Source organism: Letharia columbiana, assembly GCF_014066305.1.
Source record: "Letharia columbiana isolate WasteWater2 chromosome Unknown Sc0000080_s0, whole genome shotgun sequence".
Taxonomy (NCBI): Eukaryota; Fungi; Ascomycota; class Lecanoromycetes; order Lecanorales; family Parmeliaceae; genus Letharia; species Letharia columbiana.
This window is the reverse complement of record NW_023501125.1, coordinates 8,739-22,132: the sequence shown is the minus strand read 5'-3', so window position 1 is coordinate 22,132 and position 13,394 is coordinate 8,739. Positions and strand designations below refer to the sequence as shown.

At 48.7% G+C, this 13,394-nt stretch overlaps 4 protein-coding genes across 4 annotated transcripts; 2 read left to right on the top strand and 2 right to left on the bottom strand.

Annotated features, from left to right (window-relative positions):
• Positions 1-937: 937 nt before the first annotated feature.
• Positions 938-4,240, bottom strand: HO173_012399 (uncharacterized protein; the record flags this gene model as incomplete). The annotated part of the gene is made up of 1 exon (XM_037314268.1): positions 938-4,240. One exon carries the CDS (start codon positions 4,238-4,240, stop codon positions 938-940), a length of 3,303 nt encoding a protein of 1,100 aa, XP_037158804.1.
• A 562-nt stretch (positions 4,241-4,802) lies between these two features.
• On the top strand, positions 4,803-5,332 carry HO173_012398 (uncharacterized protein; the record flags this gene model as incomplete). Its single annotated transcript, XM_037314267.1, has 3 exons — positions 4,803-4,879; positions 4,934-4,972; positions 5,032-5,332. 3 exons carry the CDS (start codon positions 4,803-4,805, stop codon positions 5,330-5,332), a joined length of 417 nt encoding a protein of 138 aa, XP_037158803.1.
• Positions 5,333-7,071: 1,739 nt separating this feature from the next.
• HO173_012397 (uncharacterized protein) lies at positions 7,072-7,392 on the top strand (the record flags this gene model as incomplete). The annotated part of the gene is made up of 1 exon (XM_037314266.1): positions 7,072-7,392. The coding sequence occupies one exon, from the start codon at positions 7,072-7,074 to the stop codon at positions 7,390-7,392; it is 321 nt and encodes a 106-aa protein (XP_037158802.1).
• A 1,049-nt stretch (positions 7,393-8,441) lies between these two features.
• HO173_012396 (uncharacterized protein) lies at positions 8,442-12,509 on the bottom strand (the record flags this gene model as incomplete). Its single annotated transcript, XM_037314265.1, has 1 exon — positions 8,442-12,509. The coding sequence occupies one exon, from the start codon at positions 12,507-12,509 to the stop codon at positions 8,442-8,444; it is 4,068 nt and encodes a 1,355-aa protein (XP_037158801.1).
• Positions 12,510-13,394: the final 885 nt, after the last annotated feature.

Here is a 13,394-nt window from a genome sequence, read left to right as displayed (position 1 = left end):
AGTATCGGACAGTATTGGACGTTGTTAACGCAGCATAAATTCAGGCAGGTGTGATTCGGGACTGGACGTGCAATGTGGACTGCAGGCACTACCTAGAAATCGATGTTGTTCATCGGTAGTAGAGACACCAAATCAAGCATCGGTCATGTATAAGACACGATTGCAGATGTACAATGCTCACCTACAAAGCCCGCTTCAAAGCAGACGGCCACACGGCTAGCACAAGAATAAGCAATGACCTTGCGAGAACGCTGTCCATGATATTATGAAGAATAGATGAGTACTGCCTACTGAATCAGCTCGAGCTCGTAGCGGAACGCCTCTTTGGAAAGTAGAGCGAGTGGGGTGAGGTTCAATTTGGCTCAACGAGCTTTGATATCGTCCCGTAATTAAATTCTTGGCTTGTGTCACGTGATCTAATTCTCCGCCATCATCCCGCGGAGTCATTTAACTCATCCACGCGTTTCAATCAACATATAAATCTAGGCTTTCGAACGAGATAGCCATCGACTTCTCCATAAAGTATGGGCAATTCCGTCTTGCGGATCCTTGTGATCGATCAGGTACTCTATGAAATGAAAGGCCCATGGGACAGGTCACCTAATGCCTAGAATTAAAGCAATACCATTGACCCCGACAGGTCACCTAATGCCTAGAATTAAGCCCATTGCCAACGCCTCGTCCACCATTCTACCGGCCATACCTAGCAACAATGAATCCTTACGAATACACTCAGTCACAAGCGCCCTCTGTACCTAGTCACCATCTTTGCCAGCAACTTGGCTGCACCTAGGTCAGCTGCTTATCCCTGTATCACCCTACGAACATCCCTCAAAGTGCTGTTTCCTTCCCTCAGAATTATAGCTCTCGTCTTCCGAGCTGCAGATTTTTCTCTGGGAGCAAAATCACTCTTCTCACGTCGATCATCCATCAGCCTTCAACATTGCTCAAGCAACTTGAAGAAGCCTTCCCTCAGACGTAGCATACGCAGATCATCGAGATCACCTAACCCGAGAACGTTGAGGATTGTCCAAGTATCGAAGCGACCGCGATCGACGAATGCCACCTGCTGACGCGAGGCATCTTCGTCTTCATCACTGGAAGATTCATCGTTTTGATCTCCATCCTTATCGTCCTCTGCACCACCCTCGTCGCCAGCTTCACCCTTATTGTCGCCTCCGGCTACATGTGCCTCGGCAGGTTCCAAGTCTTCGACTTTTTCACGTATCGCTGGTGTCGTACGGGATTTGATCTCTTTGTCCACTTGGAAACCCTCCACCCATTCTACACTGCACAGGTCGTACACTTTACGGTGCGCGAAAGACTCAAGAAGACCGTGTTCTTGGTCCGAGCCTTCGGTGTGAACGGAATCATGGCGGTCTTTGGTCTTTCCGGTGGCTTCACTCATTCTATCTTCTTTGACTTCATTCTTGTTGCCTTCACCTTCGTCATCTTCACCTACGTCAGGTTCACCTTCGTGTTTTTCTCCTTCCCCCTTACCATCTTCAGCGACAGTATTGACGCTCAGTGCCGACGTCTCTTCCACGACTTCTCCATCATCCTCTTTCTCTCCAACTTCGACCTCATCTTCACTTAGGAACATCACACTGAAGCTAGGAGTTCCGCGGTCGTCACTCCGGACATCGTCTTCTTCATCTTCTTCACTGTGGACTGTACTGTCTGATGTGAGATGCCGCATGCGTCCCGATGCGATGGGACTAGCAAACATGCACTTCAGGTACGAAGTGCCACATCGACCCCAAGCTCGAAGACGGCTTGCAATTTTTTCCATGAGTACCTTGTACCCGGATGTGGATGCAAAGCTAGAAGATGGCGGTACTCGTGTCACTTGAGTAGTAGGTATAGCCACTTCCTTATCGATTAGCGTAGCGTGGCGTCCCAGCGCTAACATTCCAGCTGAGCTGTCAGGCTCAGCATCAGCTGTACTGCTACTCGCCGTCTCAGTGGCAACGGATATTGCTTCCTCCGCGAGTGTTACGTATGCCGTCAGATCCTGGTCTTGCTTCTGCTCTGCCTTGAGCTCGTTAATGATTGTATAAATGACGCATGATGTAATCTGGAATTCATGCTTTCGAAGGATTTCGACGGATACACCACAGTTGCGGACATCGATAGCAATTCGCTCCCATATTCCTTGCTCCTCGGTTTCAGCCTTCTCTTCAGTATACTCAGTAAGCTTCTTCTCCGCCTTAGCCGGTTTGAGGAGATCAGCCTTCCTCGCAGAGATCTCGTCGACCTTTGCCGTAGGTATTATTGATGCTATGTTAGTGGGCTGCCGCGAAGCCTCCATACCTTGAGTGGAAGAGATATCTTTGATCTGTCTAAACTCTCCCTGCATGGCGACTTTACCATGTTGTGTTTCGACTTTGGCCGGTACTTCCGCCACTCTACCGACGGCATCATTCTGAACATGGCCGATCTTGGCAATACTTCTCAGGCAAATTTCAGCCTTATCGCAACCGAGTCGAAGCAGTCTCCACGTCCAACCCAGAGAAGTTGAGCTTGGTTTGTCGCCACGAGAATCAGCAGAGGGTTCCGTTCCCTGCTCTCGGGCTTCGACTTTGCTCAGGAGTGGGGGCTCGGTTACAAAAGCGTCCATGTTGACGGCTTTACCATCGAACTGATTGGTAGAATCGTTAGTTACCATGGCTTGGTCCTCATCATCTATCTCTGTCGCTTTGGTGTCGGTGCTGTCTTTATCACTATTGCTGCAGATGTTGCTCTCGCTGCCGCTGCCGCTGCTGCCTGAAACGTACTCCACTGTGGCACTACCCAGCTTGCGCTCTATCATCTCGGTCTCTATTTCACTATGGGTTGAGAAGGATGAGTCACAGTCGGGCTGTACATCCTCCCAGTCCAATTTTGTGAGGTCTACAATCAAGGCCAGCATATGGTCAACAATATCGGAGGTAACCATAGGAGTGTTCGTAGCAATTTCCAAATTTTTCATCACCAGAGACCGCCGAGTCACATCAGCTTCTTCCTTGGGCGTGGTACCGTGGACTGTGAGATGTGCCGACCCTTTATAGTTGAGCGCAATTTCCTGTTCCATAAACTGCGCGTACATCGCTCGGTAGCACGAAAGCTCGTTAGGTGAGCTCTCATTATATCCAGCTTCTTCCCGTGGCTTTCCCGCACTAACGTCGTAGTCATATTGAGTCTCTATCCAGTCATGCATCAGCCAAATGGGAAACTGGGCGCAGCCGACCTCTCGCGGCACTGCAGCAGCACCATCCCAGTCAATCAAACCGCGTAGCGTTCCATCTTCAGCAACCAGGATATTCTGAATATCGAAATCGGGGTGTGCCAAGACAAAACGGGGCCCGTGTGGTTTCTTTTCGCACGCCCACTCGACGAACATGCGCAGTAAAGCATCAACACCCTTGAGGTATGCGTCATCTTCAGGTCTCGATGGACGACGGTCCAGCATGAAACGAAGAGCGGGTTTTGGATCAGCAAATGGTCCTTTCTCACAGAAGATGTCGATGTTGTTTGGGTTTTCGTCTTCTGAATACCACATGGCATTCGCATCAACGATCTTCGCTCCTCCAACACCGACCGCTTTGCCATCAGAATCGAATACAACCGAGCCTCCATGATCCAGCATGAACAGATTTAGCTGTGCCATAGCCGCTGCAAGGCTCTGTAAAGCTCTAGCCCGAAATTTCTCGAGCTGAGCCTTTGGTTTTTCGTCTTCGTTGAACCATCCTTTGTACAGAGGTGTCCCATCGATTCGCTCCATTAAGATGAAAGGCACATGCAACTCGTTATCCAAAGAACCGTCAAATGCATACACAGCAGGAATAGGAATCGTTGTTGCTTTCTTGATCAATTGCATAGTGCGCGCTTCAGATATAAGAGCCTTGCTTGCAAGCTCACCAAACTGCTGATTATGGCCGTTGGCGGGGATTTTTAGCATCCAGCAAACGCCATCAGTAAACTCGATGGCAAAGACAATGTTGTAAGATCCCGAGAATGGTGCTGAGTTTACTTTGCAGGGTGTGAAGCCGAGTGAGGCCACTATCCTCGTGAGGTTGGTTGCTGTGGAAAGGTGGCCTGACTGGCGCACCGTAGAAGCAAACTTGGATATTGCGTCCAAATCAACGATTGCAAGGATGGATGCGAATGTCGCGCGTTCCTGTCCGCTAATTCTGATGCCATCTGCATGCCGATCCTGCTCGTTGGAGTTCATCGACTTCTGTGTCTTAGTACTAGCCATGACACTGCCACTTCTTTAAGAGCCGACGATGGCGGGTGCGGACTGGTTCGAAGTTGCTGAGGATTGCGGGAAGATGCTAGATGAGTGCACTGACGCTTGTTTGTGATGTTTTGAGCTGGAGAGTGGTGAAAGAATCTGACGCAGTTGGCCGTCTTTTTGTGTACGTCTCATACAAAAGCCTTCCCGATACTGTCCTCCTGTTCAGTGAGCAGATGCCGCAGTTGGAGATATGTTTCGCTATCGATGTGCTTCAATGCCACAGTGATGTCGAGCTTGTGGTATAAATACCTACGGCGGGTGTTGTTGAAGCGCGGAGCGTGTTCTTGAAGTGCAGTGGCAAAGGTCAGACATTGAGTTTAGCGTGGAGAAAGTTGCTAATGGAGACGCGCTAGATGCAAGTTGTTATGGTTTTGAAAGTGTGTTGACTGACGTTGATAGGACTTAATACATATATACCGATTCCGAACACAGTCCCTCGCTCCCTGTCTTCTGTGAAGCCCATCACTCCTAGATTTCTCACCCCTCAAAAATTTCAACAAACATCTGTGACTACGCCCAAGCCATGGGTCAAAACCCTCCTCTACCTCCACCCTACCTCGAGGACAACTTGAAGCTCGCGGCAGAATTGAAAGTACCAAGGTTTGTTGGATCTTGTTGACATCTACAGATACTCTGCTGACAATTATCCGGTAGACGCCCAAGCGGACATGTATCAATGAAGAGCCACCACTGGTACTGCCTACATGAGAGACTCACAGACTTTCATCGACAATCTCTGATCAATTGTTTAGTGGAAAATGTCACGGAGTGTTCAAACAAACATGCATCGACGCCAAGCACATGGTCCTTTGCCTCAAACACAAGACGTATTCGAAATGGGAGGGCCAATGTCCACCATGCGAGCGAGAGTGGAAGACTCAGGAAAAGGAAATAAAGGAAGCAGAAGCCGCTCTGAAAGCCGACAAGGAACAGGAGGAGGCGCAGGCTACGAAGATAAGTAAGAAGACTAAAAAGACGGGGAAAGATGGCAAAAAACTGGGTTCCAAATGTGTGCCCGGGTGGGTGGAAGCGAAGAAAGGGGATCGCAAGTAGTGGACCCTCAATCTACATCCTGTCTTTTCCAACAGTGGATCAACATGGAGACGACGGAGACTGTCGTGAACCCCTATATTATTCAGTCCTCCTTATTACTTCCCTCACACCGCCAGCAACTATAAGATTGAGAAAGATCCAACTCCAAAGTCGGAGGTTTACGTACCCACAACCTGCTTAGTGTTCACAGCAAGATACCCCCTGCGACCCTGGCACGCTGGGCAGCCGGTGTGGTCATTATTCATCCACAGTGGGACTGGGGGTTGGTGGGTCTCATGATATAACCGCTTTTTTCACGCATGTGGCTATAGCAGTAGACACCTATTCATCATGGCCTATATAGACATCCCCTCATCAACCCCTACACAGACACCTCTTCTGCACCAGCAAGTGGCTGTTCATTCATATTCATCTCTTTCTGAACCATAGTATACTTTGACCCACCCATCCGCGCTTGTACATGACTAGACTTCCACTCCAGATCTACGTCGTACAGACATAACACTTTCCCTACGCTGAACTACGAGAATATGCCTGTTCCGACCTCTGTTCGGACTTCCTTAGACTTACCATCCCCGGCGTGAGATGGCACAACCACTTGTTCACATCCTACGTGGGAAGTATATGTGTGAGTGGGTGGGATATACGTTTTTCACACATGGAACAACTAAGTTGACATTTACTTGGCAACAGGCTTCGTGGATATCGATGGAAGTTTTTTGATAAATAGCTTTCTGTCTAGTTCGTCCAGGCTGCATACAAAATAACCTTCAAGCAAGACTTTTAGCTTCCTTTCTGGTGCTTCCTAGAATAAGAAGGTTTGACCATATCTTTCTAGGCTCTTGATTTGGGTAAGTTGCTATTCACGGACCCTGTAGTCTGAGTAATTACCTCAGAGTGGCGAAAGGTTTTTGTGTTACGCTGAATAAGAGTTTCAGTGCCACAGTATGACCCCATGACCTGGCTCTCGACACCTATGTGTCGATTAGGACAAGGTCCTCTACTAGCCTCTTGATGTACCATATATATTGCACTCCATAGCCGCCATTAAAATTTCTTTGTATTACACTACACACATACCAACGCAGTTATAGCTCGTCAGTAAGAAACAAGAGGTAGTGTCCATGGTGCCGAGAAATTGAATTGCAAAACTTACTGAGACATTAGGTAAATATATAAACATAGTTATGGCATCTCGTGCACGGCCGCTGCTGCCACAGGGAACACTCACCACCCTTCTACTTTTCCACTTCCATTAGGGAGAAAATCCTCTACAATATATCCCACCACCAAGCCTTTCAACAACATTCGCCACGTCTTTGAAGTTTGCATCCTCTCTTCCGAAATTGGCTCCTGCGATCCTCTCTGATCTGTCGAGAACGCATCAAGGCTTGTCTCACCCAGATCACATCATCGAGCTTTGATGCTAACATGATGTAGCTCAAAACGCCTTGACCTAAACACGACAAACACTCAAAGGACGTCAAGACGTACTAGGGTATGGCACGCCTTACAGACTTATTCCGGTCCCTGTTTACGTTGCCACGGTAGGAAAGAAAAGTAGGAGGCAGCCATCACCGCAACGGCTACAAGAACACCAAAAACCGGATGCTACCTAACTCTTCCGAGCTGGTGTGGCAGTACCAATATCCACTTTTTGCGTTGAGATACACCACTTGTGCCAGTGCCGGATCCACCCCAACCACTTTTGGAGAAAAAGTGGTAAATGCATAGAATCCATGGACGAATGGGACCGAAGGGAAAGAGCACAGAGGGAGCAAGATCGCGTGAGGAAGCTAGAGAGGAAGGCTAAGGACGCCGGTAACGCTGACTTCGCGAACACAAATAATGATAACCAGAGGGAAATCATCATGAAGCCCGAAAAACCTCGACAAACAGCGACTGCCAAAGCCGGGGTAACTCAGAAGTCACGAAAGTGGCCAAAGAGGGAGAAGCAGCAGGTCTCCGGGGCACAGTTGGCTCCAGAGGCGGAGCAGGGTCGCAAAGGAGAAAGGAAAGGGCAAAGCCAAGACTCAAGCAGTGTTGGAATCAGCCAATAGGAGGCCAGCATGGCTACACTACTAAGTTCCAAATAGGTGTTATTACTACTCCTCATGGTGGCAAAGACACAAGTGGCAAATAGCCTTAGTGTGGACTTCACACCATAAATAGATAGTCAACCTCCATTCTTCTTATATACTTTATAGAATATCACAATAGAATAACTATTCTACATGCTATGAGATTACTGAATGCACACATTATCCAATAAGCAGGATTTGGCAGCAAGCGAATAGTACTACGGATGCTTAGTATAGAGAATCATGGCTTTCAAGCACGTTCGAGCAAGGGCGCCGCATTCATTACTTGTCTGGGGAACGCGCTTGTAAACAGCACCTACCTCCTCTCATTCGACACTTTCAACGCCTTAGTGTACCACGAGGAGCCTATATCTGGAGTCTTGGAAGAAAGCATTATTTTGTTAGATCTAGAAATCTTTTTGCATTCACATTTTCTTCCAAGTCCACAGTATAGAGTCCTCAAAGTATAGAACTCAATCTGCAAGCATGAGCATTAGTATAAACTTGCATCATCTCTATCCAACGATTAAACCGCAAGATATGCTATTACATGGGATAGTCATTCTCGATTCGTGATTCTTTGAGTCTTGTCGACGCTTGTTGAAGATCTAGTAATTTAGACAGCGCCCGAGAAAGATTGCCTCAATGGTCTAGCTATGTATGCAAGCCAATCATCGAGTCTAAATACAATCATGACCATAGGTATCTCTCTCGCTGCAAAGGAAAAAAGAAATACCCTGTCTCTACCATTATCCATGCTTCTCGGCGCTTTGACTCGCCAGAGCCAGCTGAGCTTTATGCCGTCCCCAAATATCGTATGTAATCGCTTCACCATCACGTGAAGAAAGACCCTACACATCGCCAAACTCCTTGGAGTCCACTACCTCGTCTCACATTGCCCTTGCTAACGACCCACGACGTGATGGCCTCCAGCACTTGAAACGCTCCTCTTTATGCCTTAGAGTGTTCACCTCCATCCCCACCTTCTTCGACAGCATGTGACTCCCCCCCAAACCCTTCATCGAGCCTCAATACTGCTCAAGTAGCATCAAAAACCCCTCTTTCAGGCGTAGCAGGCGCAGCTCGTCGAGTTCCCCCATCCCTAGGAGGTTGCAGACGGTGTAGCGATCAAATCCGCCATGATCCTCGAATTCAGGTATGCCTGAGTCACCCAAAGATTCAACCCCTTCGTCGCCGCCAGCTTGATCCTCATGGCCGGATTCAATGTTCGCATCTCCTTCATCTCCGCCGTCATCGTCATCTATCATTTCGGCGAGTCGTGCTTTGTCACTTGTTGTAGTTGTGCTTCCAACCTTGGTTGGTTTGTCGAAATTCTTTGCCTCTACCCAATCTTCAGTGCAGGGGTCATACGTCCTTCGAGATGCGCAAGGCTTGATGAGCCCGTCTTCCTCGCGCGAGCCTTTGGCGAATGACGCATGCTTGTGGTGGTTCGTCTGTCCCATCGCTTCGTTTATTCTACCTTCTTCGCGTCCCTCTTCGTCAAACTCTTCGCCATCTTCATCTCCACCGCATCCACCTCCGTTGCCTTCGTTGGTAGCAATGACTGCAAATTCTGGCGTATCATCTTTATCTTCCTTGATTTCATGGTTCTCTTCATCATTGACTTGGTCGTCACTTAGCGAAGTGGCACTAGAATGAGTATCTTCGACGTCGCTTCCTCCTTCTTCTTCATTACCACTCTCACTGATTACACTGCTTTCCTGAGACAAGCATTCTTTGTCTTCCTTGGATTGGTTGCGGTTAAAGAGGATCTGCGTGAAGTACGAGGTCCCAAACTTGCAAAGAGCTCTAAGGCTGTAAGAGGTTTTAGCGGCCGCCGGTAGCACACATTCTCTAGACGTAGATGAGGACCCGGACGATGTCTGCGATTCTCTTACTTTGGTGAAGTCTCTAGCCGCTTCTTCGTGGAGCATCTTGTTCTTCTGCCCAATGTTGAACGCAACAGCAAAGTCATCTTCTTCGGGTGGTACTTCTGGTTGGTTCGTTGAAACAGGATTGTTGGGGAGAGTGTTGAATGCAGACCGTTCTGATGAAGAAGGATTCTCTTTTCCCAATGCAGGCGACGTCTTGTCCCCTTTAGCTGTCGTCGGCTTTTTCGTTCTCTTCTTACTGCCATTTGACTTCGAGGTACGGGAGTTCCGAGCAAGACACAACCCAGCTTGAGGCTGTGGTGTGGACAAATTGGCATTGGGCGACTCTGACTCGTCTTTGTTGTCTTCGAAGATTTCGAAGACGGTGTTCTCCGGTGCACGAATAGCTTGACATGTGGTATTCGAAATTTTCATGGAAATCCGGTGAGCCTTCGACTCAAGTCTACTATTCTCTGCAACACCGGTAATGGTGACCTTGGACGTCCTCGACGGCTCATCGCCGTTGACCTTCGCGGTCTGTGGCACGTCTTCTTCTAGCCGGACTTCCTCTGGTTCCCCTTTTGACTGCATGGAATTGTCTTCAAGACGGCTCAGAGCAGCTGCACTGCTATCTACCATCTCGGCGGCGGCAGCGGTTACTTCAGTCGCTGATGGGAGATGAGTACTCACTGCTAGACCATCCTCATGCTCTTGCTCCGAGCGGATCATATCGACAACCGAGCTAGCAATCTTGCCCTGGTTCAGTTGGAGCTGCTCGAGAGAAATACCGCGACGCCAAACCGCAAGAGCAATGTTCTCCCACACTTTTAGCTCTTTCTTTATTGCCGCTTTGTCAGCAAGATAATGAGCCTTTCTATTCGCCTTCTTCACCGCCCTCGCTGCTTGCAGGAGCTCAGCCTTTCGTAACAGAATGTCTTGCGGCTCTACGGTGGGTGGGATAGAAGCAGATCTTTTGATCTTGTCTGAAATGATAATCGTTTGAGTTGATGGGATTTTCTGCACATCTGCAGTGGACCCGATCGACCCAACGTCGTTGATCTGCTCCGGCCCTCTCGTACCGTTAGTTGACAGGGTGTCTTTGAGTTGCTTCGTTCCCATCTCTTTGGAAAGCTCAATCGCATTTATTTGCTGTGGAGTGTCGAGCTCCCCCAACTTCCCAGAATTTTTTTCCGCAACAGTCACGGCAGATTGTACTCCGGCTTCAGATGATAGCTCTGCGGCTTCGTCAACGGCTATTTCTGGGACATAGCCGATCTTTGCTAATTTCCTCAGAGATTTCTCTGCAGTGTTGCAGCCAAATCGAAGGAGTCTGCGTGTCCAACCTAGATGAGCTGATGTCGTGGAGCAGTCTTCTTCAGGATCCACTTTGGATGCTTTGTGCGTCTTGGATTTGCCAACGTCTGTTTGAGACGCCCCCAAAGGGGCCGGGAATACTCGATCCTGTGCCCCTGCTCCCCAAGAGTTGTTTATGACCTTGACAGTCACTTCAGGCACAGTGAATTCCATCTCTTTAGATTCCTGGTCTGCCCCATGAGCAGAAACACTCACTCTCATACCAATCGAGCCTTGCTCGTCTGTTTCAGGAGCTTGGGGTTCTGTATCTTCTTCTTTGATACTACTGTCAACACTCCTGCTAGAGTCACTTTCAGAGTCACTGTCAGAGTCACAGCCACTGGAAAATGAGGAAATGGAATCTGTGTCCTCCCATCCAGGAGCTGTCAGTTCCTCGATCTGATCGATAATGTGATTCACAGTACCCAAAGCAACCCAAGGGTCACCTGCTGAAAGATCCAGGTTCCTCATGATCAAGGATCTGCGTGTCAAATCGGCTTCCTGCTTTGGTGACGTTCCGAAGGTAGTCCTCTTATTTGAACCACCGGTCATCTTCTCAATCTCCACTTCCATCAAGTGGGCGTACAAGGCGCGATAGCTTGCAAGCTCTGCAGGCGAGCTCTCTTCGTATCCGGCGCGTGTACAAGCTCTTCCTTTGTCTATATCGTACTCATACCGTAATGGCACCCAATCGCGCATCAACCATAGCGGATACTGGGCGCATCCAACTTCACGGGGCACGGCTGCGACTCCGTCCCAGTCAATCAAGCCGGTCAATGTACCGTCTTCGGCTACCAAGATATTTTGGACATCCAGATCAGGATGGGCGAGGACAAAACGTCGGTCATGATCTCGAGAATCGGCAAAAGCCCACTCGATGAACAGGCGAAGAGACCTATCGGTCCCCCGCTCATATGCATCAGCTCTGAAAGCAGGGTCAGATCTGTCTAGATTGGACATGAAATATTCTTTCGGGTTGCTGAATGGGCCACGCTCGTAGATGATGTCATCATCATCGCTCTTGTCGGCGTTGATCTGACTACACCCAAATGCGTTAAGGGTGCTGGATTTGGCTGCTTCGACACGAAGATCATCGGGGTTGCTCTCGTCGCCCTTGTCGGAGGTTGTTTGATGGACCTGAGATGCTCTGGCCTTGTTGAATATAGCTACTCCATCCACTACCTTTGCACCACCAAGACCAACAGGAGTACCATCAGGATTGAAAACAAGAGAACCACCAGTATTGAGGGTGAACTTGTTTAGCTGCACCATAGCTCCAGCAAGGCTCTGGAGGGCTTTGATACGAAAATGCTCAAGACGAGCCTTCGGCACCTCGCTATCGAACCACAGATGATATAACGGTCTACCATCCAGCTTCTCCATTAGAATGAAGGGAGTCAAGAGATCGTTATTAGAAGATGTATCGAATGCGTAGACTATTGGGACTGGTATGCTGGTCTCTCTTCTAAGCATCTGCATAGTCCGTGCTTCGGATGCCAAGGCAGCAGCAGCAACGGAGTCGAAGTGATCGCCTTTGGCGGGAATCTTGAGCATCCACTTCGCTCCATCCGCGAATTCAATGGGAAAGACGATATGGAAAGATCCATAGAGAGGAGGATTGATGACCTTGCAGCTGATCGAGCAAGGCTCAGACAGACCCTGGATAGGGCTATTGACTGTAGAGCGATGGCCGTACTGGCGAACATCAGATGCGAAGTCGGGAATCTTGTCGAGCTTCATGGTTCGCAATATTCTGCCGAAGAGATTCATTTCCTCTTCGTATAAACCAAGCATGCGGATCCGATCATTCTCATCACTGGAGCTTGCCATGTCTGAAACGTTTGCGTTGAGGGTGTTGATAGTCATGTCCATGAACACGTCAATGCACGGCTCCGAGCTCTTGTAAGCTATCAGCAATGGAGATTGTCTTGGTTGAAGCAAGGTAGACTCACCGATAAACATACACAAAACAGTTTGCAAGCCCCTGTTGTGCCTTGACGTGAAGAACCGGATCGAGCACGGCGTGGTGTAACTCGGTATCGGAAACAGTTTTGGGAGCAGGGTTGGGTATATTGGATTAATGAACCTGATCTTAGCGTGGTGCGATTTGCAAGTGCAGGTATCCGTCTGTTTGTCTCTGGTGTCTCACATCTGACGGCCGTCAAAGATTGCTCTGCGCTACTACAACAGCGCTCACAGACAGACTTAGCGTCAGTGCCAGCTTTCACTGCTCTCCTAGCATCCAGGATATGTCGCTAGATAGGCTCAGAATAAGAAGACGAACAGGATTTTGATGTCAGAAGTCAAGTGCTTAGCGTGTTGGGAAGCTTGTGTGTTGGAAAATTGGTGTGTTAGGAGGGAGCCTAGAGTAGAGTAAGCGGGAGTGAAATGAAACTGTACATGGGTGGCCAAATACAGCTGTGTTGAAATGACCACTACGCGAGGTAAATATATACACACAGGCTTAGCGTGTTTCCTATGGCTCTTGATGCTATAAAATTGAGCAAGGTTCCTTACCTTGACACCTCAACCCACACGATCCACCTTTCAAGATAGCCTCCTTCACCAAGAGGTTCCCTTCAACAAGAGGTTTCAACAAGCCTCCTGTCTCATTCAACCTTTTCCATCAACTCGTTGGGGGTCCAACAGTATCGTTCAAAAGAGGTACCCGCCATCCTGTCTTTCACTACCACTTTCTATCGAAAACACATCAAAGTCAGTGATCCTTGCCTACTAACGTCGAGTTCGACTGCTGAC